General features: G+C 54.4%; 1 protein-coding gene across 3 annotated transcripts in view; it reads right to left on the bottom strand.

Moving 5' to 3' along the window:
* The window catches only part of LOC131579176 (GDNF family receptor alpha-4), a 70368-nt gene extending 65054 nt beyond the window's left edge, over positions 1–5314 (bottom strand). For all 3 annotated transcript variants that reach the window (XR_009277658.1, XM_058838760.1, XM_058838762.1), the window contains exon 1: positions 4834–5314. Coding sequence is in view for 2 of the 3 variants with exons in the window: in XM_058838760.1 (XP_058694743.1) it covers positions 4834–4873 (40 nt within the window). In the remaining variant the exon portion in view is untranslated. The remainder of the gene's footprint in view (positions 1–4833) is intronic.
* Between the last annotated feature and the right edge of the window lie 10865 nt (positions 5315–16179).

Below are 16179 nucleotides of genomic sequence, written 5' to 3'. Positions count from 1 at the left end.
CCCCCCTGGACACAAACCCCTGGCTTTTCTCCCTTTCCATCTGCAGGAGAGATCATCCATGGTTCCACCTCCCACCCACCTCTCCAGACTCACCCTCTCAACCACAAGCTCCCACTCTGCTTTCCCAGGAGCCAGCCCCAGGCAGCCCCAGCTGAACCTTCCCAGCTGGGATGGAAGGGATGGAGGAATCACCTGTTCCAGCTGGGATGGAAGGGATGGAGGAATCACACCTGTTCCAGCTGGGATGGAAGGGATGGGGCAGTCACCTGTTCCAGCTGGGATGGAAGGGATGGAGGAGTCACCTGTTCCAGCTGGGATGGAAGGGATGGGGCAGTCACCTGTTCCAGCTGGGATGGAAGGGATGGAGGAGTCACCTGTTCCAGATGGGATGGAAGGGCTGGAGGAGTGACCCCTCCCAGCTGGGATGGAAGGGATGGAGGAGTGACCTGTTCCAGCTGGGATGGAAGGGATGGAGGAATCACCTGTTCCAGCTGGGATGGAAGGGATGGAGGAGTCACCTGTTCCAGCTGGGATGGAAGGGATTGAGGAGTGACCCTTCCCAGCTGGGATGGAAGGGATGGGGCAGTCACCTGTTCCAGCTGGGATGGAAGGGATGGGGCAGTCACCTGTTCCAGCTGGGATGGAAGGGATGGAGGAGTCACCTGTCCCAGCTGGGATGGAAGGGATGGAGGAATCACCTGTTCCAGCTGGGATGGAAGGGATGGAGGAATCACCTGTTCCAGCTGGGATGGAAGGGATGGAGGAGTCACCTGTCCCAGCTGGGATGGAAGGGATGGGGCAGTCACCTGTTCCAGCTGGGATGGAAGGGATGGGGCAGTCACCTGTTCCAGCTGGGATGGAAGGGATGGAGGAGTGACCCTTCCCAGCTGGGATGGAAGGGATGGAGGGGTCACCTGTTCCAGCTGGGATGGAAGGGATGGAGGAGTGACCCTTCCCAGCTGGGATGGAAGGGATGGGGCAGTCACCCCTCCCAGCCCCTCTCAGCTCCCACCCTCAGCCCCCCAGGCGTGGGTTCACTGCCAGGAGGTGTTTGAGAGGGCATCTTGACAGATGCTTTTAAAACAAGGGAGCTGTACTGAGCCAAAGATTGACAGGAACAAGCTTTTCATAGTTTTGTTCCTTTCTGTTTTTTCAATGAAATGTGTTCTTCTGAAAAAATCCTTCTAGCAGGAGAACTACCTTTCAATTTGTCCTCTCTCACTTTTGGGTTGAGAAGAAAGAGGTCATTTATATATTTTTAAGGAAGCAAAAGGAATATAAAGTCCACTAGAGGGAAAAAGGAATCATGAATATCTTGGTAGCAAGGTATTTTTATCAAAAGGTGGCAAACTTTAGAGACATCAGAAGCCATGTTTTAAAATGACCAAATGGAAAGTTATAAAAATGAACAAGTCTTGTGTGAAAATGATGAAGGGAAATTCAGGTACAATAGGAATAATCTGTGAAAATTGCCAGGAGAACAGGGAAGACATTTCTGTTTCCAAAAGCAAAATAAAATGCTGTTCACAGTAATTCATACTAATTGTTAGCCTTAAGTACTACTAATTTTTACCCAGCAATAATTACTATTTAAGGCTCCAGAGCTCTGGAAAAAATATTTTCTGGGTGTGGTAAGATCCTTGCAGAGGAATCTGCACGGCGTTGGAGGGCAGCCTGTTGAGGGAGAAGTTTTATTTCTCCTCTGCACCAACACGGACAGACATAAATATCACATTCCTATTGATGCAAATAACAGATTGCTCCTGTCAGAACTGACAAAGCCACTAATTTAAGGAGAGTTTCCCTCTCTCACACACACACAGATGCATTTTTCAAGAGATTTTTTTTTTTTGCTTTTCCCCTGGGATCTGAGTTCCCAAACCAGGTGAAAATCCACTGAACGATCTCATGTTTGCATCTGTGAGGAGCCTGTGGGAAACACACGCCAGGAATGATGCAAAGGAGCAGAGCAGCCCAAGCTGCTGCAGAAATCGGCCCCGATTCCATCTGGGCTCCTGCCTTGCACCGCGGGGCCAGAGCTGCCTCTGGGTCCCAGGGGGGCTGAGAGCAAACTGCTGCTCCCAGCTGTGCCCAGCAGTCATCCTTTAATCACTGCTGCTTCGTTAGTGCAGGGACTGCTGTGGCCTCTGAGACCTGGGCACTGCCCTGGGAGCTGCTCACAGTGTCCCTGCACGATTAATGTCCCTTTATATTTAATATATATGGGATAATAAATAGAATATAATAAATAATTAATATAAATATAATAAATATATAATTTATATAATAAATGTCCCTTTATATTTAACTGTACCAGCGCTTCCTGGAGCCCTGATTTTCCGGAAAGGCTCCCTGAATGCCTCTCCACTGTCCCGTGAGGGGCACTAGGAGCCAACACCGTGAATTCAGGAAATATCAGGGGACACCACAGCAGCAGTGAAGCTCCCCAAAGCCATGTGCCTGTCCCCAGGGGTGGAACTGTGCTCCCATTCTGTCCTCGCTCTGCCAGAAATGCGGCTGCTGGGGACACGGGCCAGGGAGCTGATCTGGCTGAAAAGCAGCTGAGGAAAATAAAACCAGGGCTCAATCCTGCTCTGGGTCACCCTGTGTGTTTGTGCCAGCGGGAGGCTGGGACCCCCATCCAGCCTGGCTGATGGTGACACTGCCTTGTCCCACCTTGGACAGCCCTAATCTCACCACAAAGTGCCTCCTCCAGCCAGGATCATCCCAAAAATGCCAGAGGGGGACACAGCAAAGGCGAGGAGCTGGAGGAGCTGGCACTGCTGCCCACAGGCTGCATCACCAGCAGGGATGGAGCTGGGGATGGAGCTGGGGATGGAGCTGGGAATTGCCAGGCTCCTGCCTGCCCTCTCCAGCCTTGCACCCTGGATCCCTGCAGGGGATCCCCCGAGCACATCTCCTTCCATAACACAACATCCCAAAAACACCTAGAGAAAGGCTGAGGGTGTCCAGTATCATCTGCTGGGCTGGTGCTGTGCCTGCAGGGGTCAAATGCCAGTTCGGGGGTGAAAAGGTCCCTCCGGAGACCCCAGGATCAAAAGGGCAAAGGGTGAATAGCAGCTGACAGCTCTGCTCTGGCTTGGGGCAGAGGAGCCAGGTGTATCCTCAGCACCTGTCCCCTGTTCCCAAAGGCATTGCCCACAGTGCAGGACTGGCCACTCGCTCTCTTCTCTCAGTCCACTTTCTCTAGAGCAATCAATCCAGTCAGTCAGTCAGACAGGAGATCGACAGCCAGCCCATCCGAACCGCTTGGAAATCGGATCCTGCAGAGCCCCGGACTCGCACCCAGAGCCTCCGGGAAGAGCCGCAGCTCTGGGGGAGGCTGAGCCCATCCCCAGCCCCGGGCACAGCTCCTGCCCCTCGGGTCCCAGAGCCCATCCCCAGCCCCGGGCACAGCTCCTGCCCCTCGGGTCCCGGAGCACTCCCAGCCCCGGGCACAGCTCCGGCCCCTCGGGTCCCGGAGCCCATCCCCAGCCCCGGGCACAGCTCCTGCCCCTCGGGTCCCGGGGCACTCCCAGCTCCGGGCACAGCTCCTGCCCCTCGGGTCCCGGGGCACTCCCAGCCCCCGGAGCAAAGCTGAGGATGCTCGGGCCCGCCTGGGGGTGGAATTTGCCCTCCCCACAGCTTCGGGACTCGGAAGAGTTGCTGCTGCTGACATCTAGTGACAGGAGAGCCGGCACCGGGAGTCACCTGGAGCTCCGGCAGAGCCTCCCCAGGGAGGGCAGAGCCCCTCGGGGGCTCCCCGGGCTGTCCCCGTCACCCCGAGAGCTTCTCCTCCCCCAGTGACCCCCCGAAGAGAACAGGCGGTCCCGTTCCCAGCCTCCCCACAGCCTTTCCTGCTCCATTTAAACACGGGCTCGGTGTTGCGTTCGCTGCCTGAGTGGAGCACAGGGAGGGGACAAGATACCCCAAGGGGAGGAGCCGGGGTGGCAGCAGCCGGGCATTCCCCAGCCTCTGCCGGGGCTGGAGCCCCCTCACCGCCTTTCCTTCTCCCAGGAACCCGGGAATTCCGGCAGGAGAAGCGTCCGGGCAGAGCAGAGCAGAGCAGAGCAGAGCAGAGCAGAGCAGGGGGAGGATGCGAGCGGGATGCTCAAGGCACGGGAGCTGCAGCCCCATCCCCGCGGACACGGGGACAGCGGCTCCCGGCCACGCCAGGGGACGAGGCTGCCTTTGGGGCTCCAGCGGGGTGGGGGAAGCAGCCGGAGTCCTTCCTGCCCGCTCTCGGTGCAAGAACAAAGCCCTGAGGACGGCCGGGCTCTGGGCTGCGGGGAAATCCGCAGCAGGGACCCCCGAGCGCGGCTCGCTCGGGCTGGGGCTGCACAAGGCAGGGCAGGGCTTGGGCTGCCAGCGGCTCCCACCTGCCCCAAAGCATTCCCCAGCCTCGGCATCCTCTGCCTCCCCCTCCCCAGCACGGCCCCTCCGGGCTCCTCTTCCCCGAGAAGTGCCGGGGTTCGCGGGGCTTTATCTGGGCATTGCCGCGCAGGACGATCCCGAATGATCCCAAACGACAGCGGAGAGAGCCCAGCGCTCGGCTCCAGGGCAGAGGAGGCGACAGAAAGGTGACGATGGAATGGTTTGGGCTGGAAAGGACCTTCGCGAGCATCTCGTTCCGACCCCCCTGCCACGGGCAGCGACACGTTCCCCGAGCCCGGGCTGCTCCGAGCCCGTCCAGCCTGGCCCCGGTGGCGGCTCCCGGGGCTTGGGGAGCTCTGGGGAGCTCTGGGGAGCCCCCGCCCGGGAGCGCCCGAGAAACCCCCGCAAGCGAGCCCGGAGAAAGTTGTGCCCCCGCTGGCCCCGCGCCGCGGTACTCACCCAGGAGGATCAGGGTGCAGAAGCAGAGGATGCCCCTCATCCTCCCGCTCGGCGCGGCTCGGCCCCACGACTGGGCAGGGCTGGGAGCCCGGCCCGGCCCGGCGCGGCTCGGCGGTGCCGGAGGATGCGCGGAGGGCTGGGCAGGGCAGGGCGGAGGGAGGGAGGCGGCCCCGGCCCGGCCCCCCCGGCCCGAGCTCACACGGCCCCGCTCCGGGCCCGGCTCATTCCCGGCTCGTTCCGGGGGCTGCGGGCCGCCCTCCGCCCCATCTCCGCCGAGGGGCCGCTCCCCCGCCGCGACAGTTCTTTTATGCCTATTAATGATTTAATGTTCCTTTCTTCTTATTATATATTTTCTTTTTTTTTTTTTTTTTTCTTTGTTTTGTTTTCTGGCGGTGTGTTTTTATTTTTTGTTTTCTCCCTCCTCTGTCAGCAGCGAAACTTGCGGCGGGCTCCGCTCCGCCGTGCCCGAGCGCCGGGGCAGCCTCGCCGCCTTCCCCGGGCCGCCCCCGCCCCAGCGCGGCCCTCGGGGAGGGGCTTGGAGCTCCGGCCCCCGCCTCCTCCCCCCGGCCCCACATCCCTGCCCCTCATCCCTGCCCCACATCCCCGCCCCCCATCCCCGCCCCGCATCCCTGCCCCGCATCCCTGCCCCACATCCCTGCCCCGCATCCCCTGCCCCACATCCCCGGCCCCGCATCCCAGCCCCACATCCCCGGCCCTCATCCCTGCCCCCCATCCCTGCCCCTCATCCCTGCCCCACATCCCCGGCCCCGCATCCCCGGCCCCCCATCCCTGCCCCGCATCCCGGCCCCCCATCCCTGCCCCCCATCCCCGCCCCGCATCCCCGGCCCCCCATCCCCTGCCCCTCATCCCTGCCCCACATCCCTGCCCCGCATCCCGGCCCCGCATCCCTGTCCCTCATCCCCTGCCCCTCATCCCCTGCCCCTCATCCCTGCCCCCCATCCCTGCCCCGTATCCCCGGCCCCGCATCCCGGCCCCTCATCCCTGCCCCACATCCCTGCCCCGCATCCCGGCCCCGCATCCCTGTCCCTCATCCCCTGCCCCTCATCCCCTGCCCCTCATCCCTGCCCCGCATCCCCGCCCCACATCCCTGCCCCCCATCCCTGCCCCACATCCCCGCCCCCCATCCCCGCCCCGCATCCCCGCCCCACATCCCTGCCCCCCATCCCTGCCCCACATCCCTGCCCCACATCCCCGGGCATCTCGTGCACCTGTGCTGGGGCACGGCCCCTCTCTCCCGGCGAGCCCCGGGCTGGTTCCTTCCTCGCCCCTGCCCTCCTGGAGGGTCCCGGCATCTCTCCCCTCCTCCCGACCCTCCCGTTCCGATGGAAGCACCGGCCCCATGGCCTTGGACGCGTGTCCTGCTCCTGACTGTGGGCAGTGACACAGGGACTTGGGCCATGTCCTGTCCCCCTCCCGGCCACGGCACCTTCCTTTAACCCCCTGCAACGTGATGAGCTCCAGCTCTCCTCCAAAACCGTCTGTAAATTCAGGTGATGTGCTTCCATAACTTCCCTTCCACACACCTCCTTCACCATGGGGCACGGCTCCCTCAGCACCATTCCCTGCTGCTTCCCCCGGCTCGAATCCCTGTGGCCCAGCAAGGGACTCTGTTTTAGGGAGCCAAGCAGCAGAGCCTGGCTCCTCAGTCTTTATGATGATGAGTGAGCATCATTTTTCACTACCTCCATTTCATGCATGGAGAACCTGAGACACAAAACGTGAAGTGACATCTTCAGGTTCCCCAGTAATTAACTGACCAATGGTCAGTGTGCTGTTCACAGCCACCTCAGCCTAACACAGCCTTCCCTTCCCTTCCCTTCCCTTCCCTTCCCTTCCCTTCCCTTCCCTTCCCTTCCCTTCCCTTCCCTTCCCTTCCCTTCCCTTCCCTTCCCTTCCCTTCCCTTCCCTTCCCTTCCCTTCCCTTCCCTTCCCTTCCCTTCCCTTCCCTTCCCTTCCCTTCCCTTCCCTTCCCTTCCCGTGCTTTTGGATATTTGCAGAGAGAGTTTTTTCCCACTGCTGGCTCAGATATTTTCTCGGAACAGGTATTTAAATGCTCTGGGAAGTTTTTTTTTCCCCTGCTGGAGCTGTTCAGGGTTCTTAACTTGCATTTCCTCGTGGCATCACCTCATTAATCCTTCCTGCAAAAGCAGAGGAACTGCACACTTATTTTTCAGAAGTAAAACAGAGAGGGGAAATAATTCATACAGCCATTTGTAGGTGTTATATATGAAATGGAAAAGAAGTCAAGAAAATACTTTTTATTTTATTTTTTCCTTTTTCTTTTTCCCTACTGGCAAATCAAAAGGAAAGTGTGATCCTTGGCCTTCCTCCCTGGCCTTCCTCTCCTTTTGAAAGCTTCTACCATGTTCCAGTCTGGAACTATTCATTTAACAGGTTTCCTTGTCCTCTGTCAGAATTGAAAAGTTGTAAATACATGAATGTCTTTAGCAACTGTATTTCACACCCAAAATGAGCATTTCCTGAGCTACTCAGTGGGGAAAAAGAAAGTGTTAATAAAGCCTCATTTGGAGTAAAAAACATTGCTCTGGAGCTGGGTTTTTTTGATTTCTTTAAGAAGAGTATGATCATGTTTAAGCAAATTTCAAGCTGAAATTGCACTGAGCTGCAGTTGAAACATCAAGTGGGAAACTGGGGAAATGATTGGATTTTTCTGCTTATTATTATTTTTAATTATTTTGCAGATTCTTTTTCAGTGTTCTATTTTTGAGGTGTCTGTCCAGGAAAAAAATCACTGGAACATATGTGAGTTTTAGTGGGGTTTTTAACAAATGAAAAAGATATTTTCCTTGGAAAACATCTTTGCTTCCCTCAGGAATGAGAAATTCGGATGCTCTTGGGCCAGAGGAGGTGACCTGAGCCCCGTCACCCCGCACATTTGGGAAGGGATGGGTTGAGCTCAGTGTCCCTCCTCACAGCAGAGCTGGGATGGGAGGATTTGCTTTCCCTGGCTCTGTCTGGTCCCTTTTTGGGGTCTGAGCAGCAGGAAAAGCTTGGTCAGAGCAGGGGGGTTCATGAAATGCCCCCATGCTCACAGCTGCAGGAGGAACAGCGTGGAGGAGCCTTGCTGTCTCCTCTCTGGACAGGGGAACTGTCAAGGAATCAGGGCAATGAAAACATCGATTCTTCCTGAGGCTGAAGGGGAAAAACCAAAAATGTGGGGTTTGGGGATGTGGAAAATGCAGGCCCAGACAACCCCCAGGGCCCATCCCAGCAGGGAGGCATTTCCTGCCTTTCTGTAATTCCTTGTGGGACAAGCAGGACAGACGAGTGTTGCACTGGGAAAAACCTCCCAGAACAGATCCTACAGACCCTGTGGAGAGAGAGGAGCCATTGTTCCCTGTGCCTCATTTCTCAGGTCTGGGCTCTCTCCTCCTCACTGGGGGGATGAAGTAAAGCCACTCCTCCCACCCCCCTCTGAAAGTCACCTGCTCCCCCTCTCTGAAAATGAGTCAAGGTGTTATCAACAGCTGGAAAATGTCCCATTGTTAGACCTACCCCGAAAAGCTGCTCCCCAGAGCTCCAGACAGCAGATTGAGAAAGGCAATGAAAGAAAGGATTGTTTGGGTAGGAGAAATCACTGGGCAGAGGATTCACATGAAATATTCTGATTCAAATAAACTCACTTGTGAGGGTGACACTGGTCCCACTGGGAACTGCAGCACAACTCTGGGGTGTGTTCCTCGGGTCAGGCTGTGCAGGAACCTTCCCACACAATCCCATGGCAAGAGATGGTCCCCAGCTCCCAAAACAGCCACGGCAACGAGGCAGGAGAACTGGAGCTGCCACTTCTCGTGAACAGCAAAGACTCCTGGAGCACTCACCCTTCCCTGAGCTGAGGAGCTGCTGGGATCCTCATCTTCTGCTGGCTCGGGCATCATCTGCACCATCTGCATCCCCTCCCTGCTCAGCTGCAGCTCCTGCTTTGAGGAGGGGCCTGGTTCTGTCCTCAGCTGTTTCCCAGAGTGGAGGAGCTGTGAACTGAAATCTGGGGGGTTTTTAGAACTTTTCCTCTTGCTGCTCTTTCCTGCTTGCAGATGTGTTCTTGTGGGACCCTCTCATTGCTGAACTTCTGGAATAATTCAGCCTCTGGAGCTGGACTGACAGGAGAGTTCCTTGTTAGCATCTAGGATCAAATAAAACCGAACCAAACCCCAATAACTGCAGCTGTGTGAAACCTTGTCAGGAATATCTTCATTCTTCCAAGGACCCTGGAGTGTCTCAGCACCTGTAGGGTGTGTAAACTCAGTGCCAAGCACGTTTGACTTGCCATGGATTGCAATAGTTTTGATGTTTGCAAAGGGAAAAGGGAATTTGAGTGATGTAACGACCCCCATCTCCCTGTACCCTTTGTATATTCATTCAGGGGATACCTCAAAAGGAAAGCACAGATGTTGTCCAGAAATGAAGGAAGAATCATGGCTGACACCTATTTATGTGTTTGCCTGTAAGATCCCTTAGAAAAAATCAATGTGACAACCTGGCTTTCTGTAATATGAACCACTGAAGAGGGAAAAGCAAAGTGCACTGAGAAAGAAAATGTGCTGAGAAATGGGAATTACAGATTCTTGGAATAGTTTAGGGTGGAAGGGACCGTAAAGCCCATCCTGTTCCACCCCTGACACCTCCCCCTGTCCCAGAGGGCTCCAAGCCCCAACTTGAACAATTGATTTGTTTAAGATGTGCTGTAACAGCTTTGGGTCCCGTGACAGAAATTAAGTTCTGATGAAAAACCTCCATGAAATGTAGCAGGAGCTGAATATCTCACAGAGCTCAAGAAAGAGCAGAAACAGGATGAAACAGTTCAAAAGCTGAAGTCATGAACCTGAAGTGAAAGTTCCCTTGAAAAGGGCACTTAATAAACCACAAACCCTTTCTCTGCCAGAGAGAATTCCCAGCTTGAGGCATGGCAGGATGAACAGGGGCTGGGCACACGTGGACTGAGGGGCAGCTTCCATGGAAATGTTTATATGGAAATGTTTATATGGAAATGTTCACATGGAAATGCTTCCTGGAAATGCTTCTATGGAAATGTTTATATGGAAATGTTTACATGGAAATGTTTATATGGAAATGCTTCCTGGAAATGTTCACATGGAAATGTTTATATGGAAATGTTTACATGGAAATGTTTATATGGAAATGTTTATATGGAAATGTGTACATGGAAATGTTTATATGGAAATGTTTATATGGAAATGCTTCCTGGAAATGTTTATATGGAAATGTTTATATGGAAATGTGTACATGGAAATGTTTATATGGAAATGTTTATATGGAAATGCTTCCTGGAAATGTGTACATGGAAATGTTTATATGGAAATGCTTCCTGGAAATGTTTACATGGAAATGTTTATATGGGAATGCTTCCTGGAAATGTTTACATAGAAATGCTTCCTGGAAATGCTTCCTGAAAATGGTTCCCTGGAAATGTTCACATGGAAATGTTTACATGGAAATGTTTATATGGAAATGTTTATATGGAAATGCTCCCATGGAAATGTTTACATGGAAATGTTTACATGGAAATGCCTACATGGAAATGTTTACATGGAAATGCTTCCTGGAAATGCCTACATGGAAATGTTCACATGGAAATGTTTATATGGAAATACTTCCATGGAAATGTTTACATGGAAATGTTTATATGGAAATGCTTCCTGGAAATGCTTCCATGGAAATGTGTACATGGAAATGCTTCCATGGAAATGTTTACATGGAAATGCTTCCATGGAAATGTTTACATGGAAATGTTTATGTGGAAATGCTTCCATGGAAATGCTTCCTGGAAATGCTTCCATGGAAATGTTCACATGGAAATGTTTACATGGAAATGCTTCCATGGAAATGCCTATATGGAAATGTTCACATGGAAATGTTTACATGGACATGCTTCCATGGAAATGTTCACATGGACATGCTTTCTGCTTCCATGGAAATGTTTACATGGAAATGTTCACATGGACATGCTTTCTGCTTCCATGGAAATGTTCACATGGACATGCTTTCTGCTTCCATGGAAATGTTTACATGGAAATGCTTCCATGGAAATGTTCACATGGACATGCTTTCTGCTTCCATGGACATGCTGGAGGCCCCATGCCCAGGTGCAGGATGTGCTTTAAAGCACCTGAGCCTCTGAAAAAGCCGACAGCCCAGTGCTGGAGGTTGATGCTCACCACCCCCTTGTGAAGTGTGGAGGAGGAAGGGCTGTTCTGGGGAAATCCCTGGGTTAGACAGAGCCAAGAGCGTGCTGGCCCTGCCAGGGTGTGACACCGTGTCTGCTCCAGCTTCCGACTCCTGAGATGGAACCACCTCTCCTAAATCCACTTCAGATGTGCAAACAGCCCTGTCAACAGCAGCTCACCACGCTCTGTGCCTTTCTCTGGGCTGCAGTAGCCTTGGTAACTCTCAGGGAAAAAATAACCTCATTTTCTCTTTCATCCGTAAGCCGAACTCTTTAATTTGCTTTCAAGTGAATTAAACATAAGCCTCCATTTTTCTAATTCCTTTGTCCTAATTTAAAAGTACTGACATTTATCAAAGGAGTTTTCCAGATTCCCCATTTGCAGCTCATTGTTTTAGTATTTTTTAAATAAACCAGACCGATGCTTTTATTGCTGAAATGATTTCCTTCCCTCCTCCTTTTGTTAATAACGAGGGGATATTGTGCTCATTTCTAAACTTTCTCTAATAAAGTGTGTCCTGCTGCGTTATCCAGGTGACCGTGGTTCACAGCTGAGCTTTGCCTTCACTGCTGTGGGAAATGCAGGAGCATCTTCAGGGCACAGAGCCTCATTTCTCTGTCCCGAGTGCACCCTCCAATATTCAGCACCCGGTGACGCAGGGTTCATGCCATGGAGGTGTCAGAGGTGCTGCAGAACAGCCCCAGCGTTATGAGAACATCGATACAGCAGCACCAGTTTATTTGTATTTCCAGAAACAGCAGCTGCTTGAACAACTTTCACCCTGAAATGTAGGTTTGGCACCCTTGATCCTTTCTGAAAAGGAAATTTCACTGGTTCAGTGTTTGCACAACATGACACACATTGAAACCATCCTCTGGGAGCCAACACGAGCGTAAACACAGCACAAAACACAGCCTGGGGCAAAGAATCACCTTCCCCATGCTGGGACACCCTCCTGGAAGCTCTGAGCATTTGCTTTCCAGACGTGTTTTCCTTTCAGGGTGGCTGGAATGGTCTGGGGGCTGATGGGCAGCCCTGGGGAGCTCTGTTTATCCTCTGGAAACTGGAACCATTCCCCAGCCGGCTGTGCTGGCACTCCCAGAGCTCCCTGGGAAGGACAAGGGGACGAAGTTCACCCATCATGAGATGACAGCTCTTCTGCAGACAGAGTTATTCATCCCAGCACCAGGCTGTTTTTCAGTGGCTCATGACAAATCTCCATTTCCCCTCAGAGTTATGGCTTGTATTTTCCTTTGCTTTCTGACCCTGATGGCCCTTCCAGCGTGCATTGAGTTATCTCAGAGCATCTGATCCTCTGTCAGTGTTAATCTTGGCTCTTGGCATTTGGGGAGGAATGATGGGAAGTGTTTAGCACCAGACCTAATTCCACACCCTTTCGTGACTTGGTCCAGTCAAGGTCAGATCCTGAGGCTTGCACTCTGACAGCAATTCCCAACATTCCCCTCTGCTTGGAGACCTCCCTGCCTGTGCTGAGGACTAAGGAGAGATCACTACTGAAACAAAGACTCCATAAAAATAAAAATAAAAACGGAATTATACTTTTAAATCCTGGGGAATGGAGGGATGTTCTTAGCTCAGGAAGAGGAGTAGGTGTCAGCAGGAGTTACACTGTGTGTGTGAGTTACGTTGTGTGTGGGGAGGGATGAAGTTGAAAGCAAATTTAAACTATGGTTTAAATGTTTTTGGTTTTCTTATCCTTTTGCTGGGATTTGGAAATATTTCCATAAACTCTTCTCCCTGTTCTGTCTGGCCCAGTGTGGGGCACAGCTGGATCCTCCTGCAGGCGCTGTGGATCCTCCCTGTGCAGCCCTGCCCACGGTGCCTGCATGGAAGGGAAATGGAACTGCTGTCAGGGAAAGGGTTAAAACTGGGAGCAGAGACAGCTGCCCCAGCAGGGAGCTCATTCCATAGAGTGGGGAAATGGGGTTAACAGCAAACCTGGAATGACAGAATCGTTCAGGATGGAAAATCCCTCTGATCCCATCCAGCCCAGCCATCCCCAGCCCTGCCAGGGCCAGCACTGCCCCTGTCCCCAAGGGCCACATCCAGGGGCTTTGGAATCCTCCAGGGATGGGAATTCCCAACCTCCCTGGGCACTTCCAGATTCCTTTCCATGTGGGAATATTCCCAATATCCACCCTGAGCTGCCCTGAGGCCGTTCCCTCTCCTCCTGTCCCTGTTCCCTGGAGCAGATCCCAAATCCCCCCCGGCTGTCCCCTCCTGCCAGGGACTTGTGCAGAGCCAGAAATTCCCCCTGAGCCTCCTTTGCTCCAGCCTGAGCCCCTTCCCAGCTCCCTCAGGAATTCTCCAGCCCCTTCCCAGCTCCCTCAGGAATTCTCCAGCCCTTTCCCAGCTCCCTCAGGAATTCTCCAGCCCCTTCCCAGCTCCCTCAGGAATTCTCCAGCCCCTTCCCAGCTCCCTCAGGAATTCTCCAGCCCCTTCCCAGCTCCCTCAGGGATTCTCCAGCCCATCCCAGCTCCCTCAGCCTCTCCTGGGGTTCCAGCCCCTTCCCCATATCTCCTGATTTCCACTGCAGTAGCTTGGGTGCAACCCCTCGGTGCAGAGGAGTGGAAGAAGAGCTGAGCATGGGACCTTTGACTTCTGTTACTCCATTGCTCCTGAATCCATCTCAGTTGCCTAATTCGAGGAATTGAACTTTAAAAGGAAAAATCAGCACGTTGTTTTTCAGTGAACATCTGTCCTTCATTCCCTGGTGGACATTTTCTGTTTAAATGCTTACAAATAAGAAAGTTTTCTTTGTAGACTTAGAAAAAAAAACCCTTTTAAAAGGAAAGTAAGGTTTCAGTCTCTTCTGGCAGCAATTAAGAATACAGGGTATTGTGCCTTTGAAAATTGAGCCTCTTATTTAACTGTCTAAATAGAGATTTAATTTTCCTGCTTTTGGCACCTAAGCTTGAAAATTTTCCTCTTACAGATGAAAACAGAACATTATAGAAATTGAGTCTGTGGCATTTTTATTCTGCTTTGTGATAGAGGAAAAAAAAATGAGGAAGATAATTTTTCAGTATTTGCACCTCTTACTCTAACCCCTTTGAACCAAAATCCCTCCTAAATGTCAGCTCTGGAGGCTCTGGATGTGGCACCAAGGCTGATTTTAGTGCAGACCCAGAGGCAGCCAGGCCCTGGAAGCGGGCAGGTTCTGCACGTGCTGCCTGAGCTCTTCCCCAGCTCAGTTCCACTGAGCTCTCAGCAGATTCAGAGCAATAAATAAGGAAAACCCTCTGGGATCACCCAGTCCAACCATCCCCAGCCCTGCCAGGGCCACCAGTGCCCCACGTCCCCAAGTGCCACATCCAGAGTCTGAAATCTCTGCAGTGATCTCAGAGGTCGTTCCCAACCTCACAGCTCCTCTTAACTCCTGCTCGCCCCTGCTCCCAGCCCAGCTGTGCTTTGAACATCTCCTTCTCCAGGATGTGTTTAACAGGTGCTGCTCCCGGGGGTCTCTGGTCCCGGGGGTCTCTGCTCCAGGGGGTCTCTGGTCCCGGGGGTCTCTGCTCCCGGGGGTCTCTGCTCCAGGGGGTCTCTGCTCCCGGGGGTCTCTGCTCCAGGGGGTCTCTGCTCCCGGGGGTCTCTGCTCCAGGGGGTCTCTTGTCCAGGGGGTCTCTGCTCAGGGGGTCTCTGCTCCCGGGGGTCTCTGCTCCAGGGGTCTCTGCTCCAGGGGTCTCTGCTCCAGGGGGTCTCTGGTCCCAGGGGTCTCTGCTCCAGGGGGTCTCTGCTCCAGGGGGTCTCTGCTCCCGGGGGTCTCTGCTCCCCGGGGTCTCTGGTCCCAGGGGTCTCTGGTCCCGGGGGTCTCTGCTCCAGGGGGTCTCTGCTCCAGGGGCTCTCTGCTCCAGGGGGTCTCTGCTCCCGGGGGTCTCTGCTCCCGGGGGTCTCTGCTCCCGGGGGTCTCTGCTCCAGGGGCTCTCTGGTCCAGGGGGTCTCTGCTCCAGGGGCTCTCTGGTCCCGGGGGTCTCTGCTCCAGGGGGCCTCTGCTCCCCGGGGTCTCTGCTCCCGGGGGTCTCTGGTCCCGGGGGTCTCTGGTCCAGGGGATCTCTGGTCCAGGGGGTCTCTGCTCCAGGGGGTCTCTGCTCCCCGGGGTCTCTGCTCCAGGGGGTCTCTGCTCCAGGGGTCTCTGCTCAGGGGGTCTCTGCTCCAGGGGGTCTCTGCTCCCCGGGGTCTCTGCTCCAGGGGGTCTCTGGTCCCGGGGGTCTCTGCTCCAGGGGGTCTCTGCTCCAGGGGGTCTCTGCTCCAGGGGGTCTCTGCTCCCGGGGGTCTCTGGTCCCGGGGGTCTCTGGACACCCCTGGGGTTCAGTTCAGAAGCACCTGTGAGGAGCAGCGTGGTGTGACCCAGCTCTGCACCCCCTGCCTCTCCTCCACCTCTGCTGCACCTTTTTGGGTGGGAGAGAACACCCTGAGGCTGAGCCCCACAGCACAGAGGGTTCTCCAGCCCCACAGCACAGAGTGTTCTCCAGCCCCACAGCACTGAGTGTTCTCCAGCCCCACAGCACTGAGTGTTCTCCAGCCCCACAGCACTGAGGGTTCTCCAGCCCCACAGCACTGAGGGTTCTCCAGCCCCTCACAGAGCCCAGGCTGGAGCAGCTCCGGCTGCAGCTCCGGGGTCTCCACGTGCTGGGTCATCTTTGCAGCCAAGGGTTTGATGGAGAGGAGCGGTGTGGGATGGGATGGGATGGGATCCATGGGATGGGATGGGATGGGATGGGATGGGATGGGATGGGATGGGATGGGATGGGATCGATGGGATGGGATGGGATGGGATGGGATGGGATGGGATGGGATGGGATGGGATGGGATGGGATGGGATCCATGGGATGGGGATGGGGATGGGATGGGGATGGGATCCATGGGATGGGGACGGGGATGGGATCCATGGGATGGGATGGGATGGGATCCATGGGATCCATGGGATCCATGGGATCCATGGGATGGGATGGGATGGGATGGGATGGGGATGGGGATGGGATGAGATGGGGATGGGAACCATGGGATGGGGATGGGGATGGGATCCATGGGATGGGATGGGATGGGATTGAGGGCAGGATTCCTTCCCAAGCTCCAGGGAAATGGGGAGAGCAGTGCT

The sequence above is a fragment of the Poecile atricapillus genome, chromosome 4 (assembly GCF_030490865.1).
Source record: "Poecile atricapillus isolate bPoeAtr1 chromosome 4, bPoeAtr1.hap1, whole genome shotgun sequence".
Taxonomy (NCBI): Eukaryota; Metazoa; Chordata; class Aves; order Passeriformes; family Paridae; genus Poecile; species Poecile atricapillus.
Note: the sequence above shows the minus strand (reverse complement) of the source record. Positions and strands in the feature narration are given on the sequence as shown.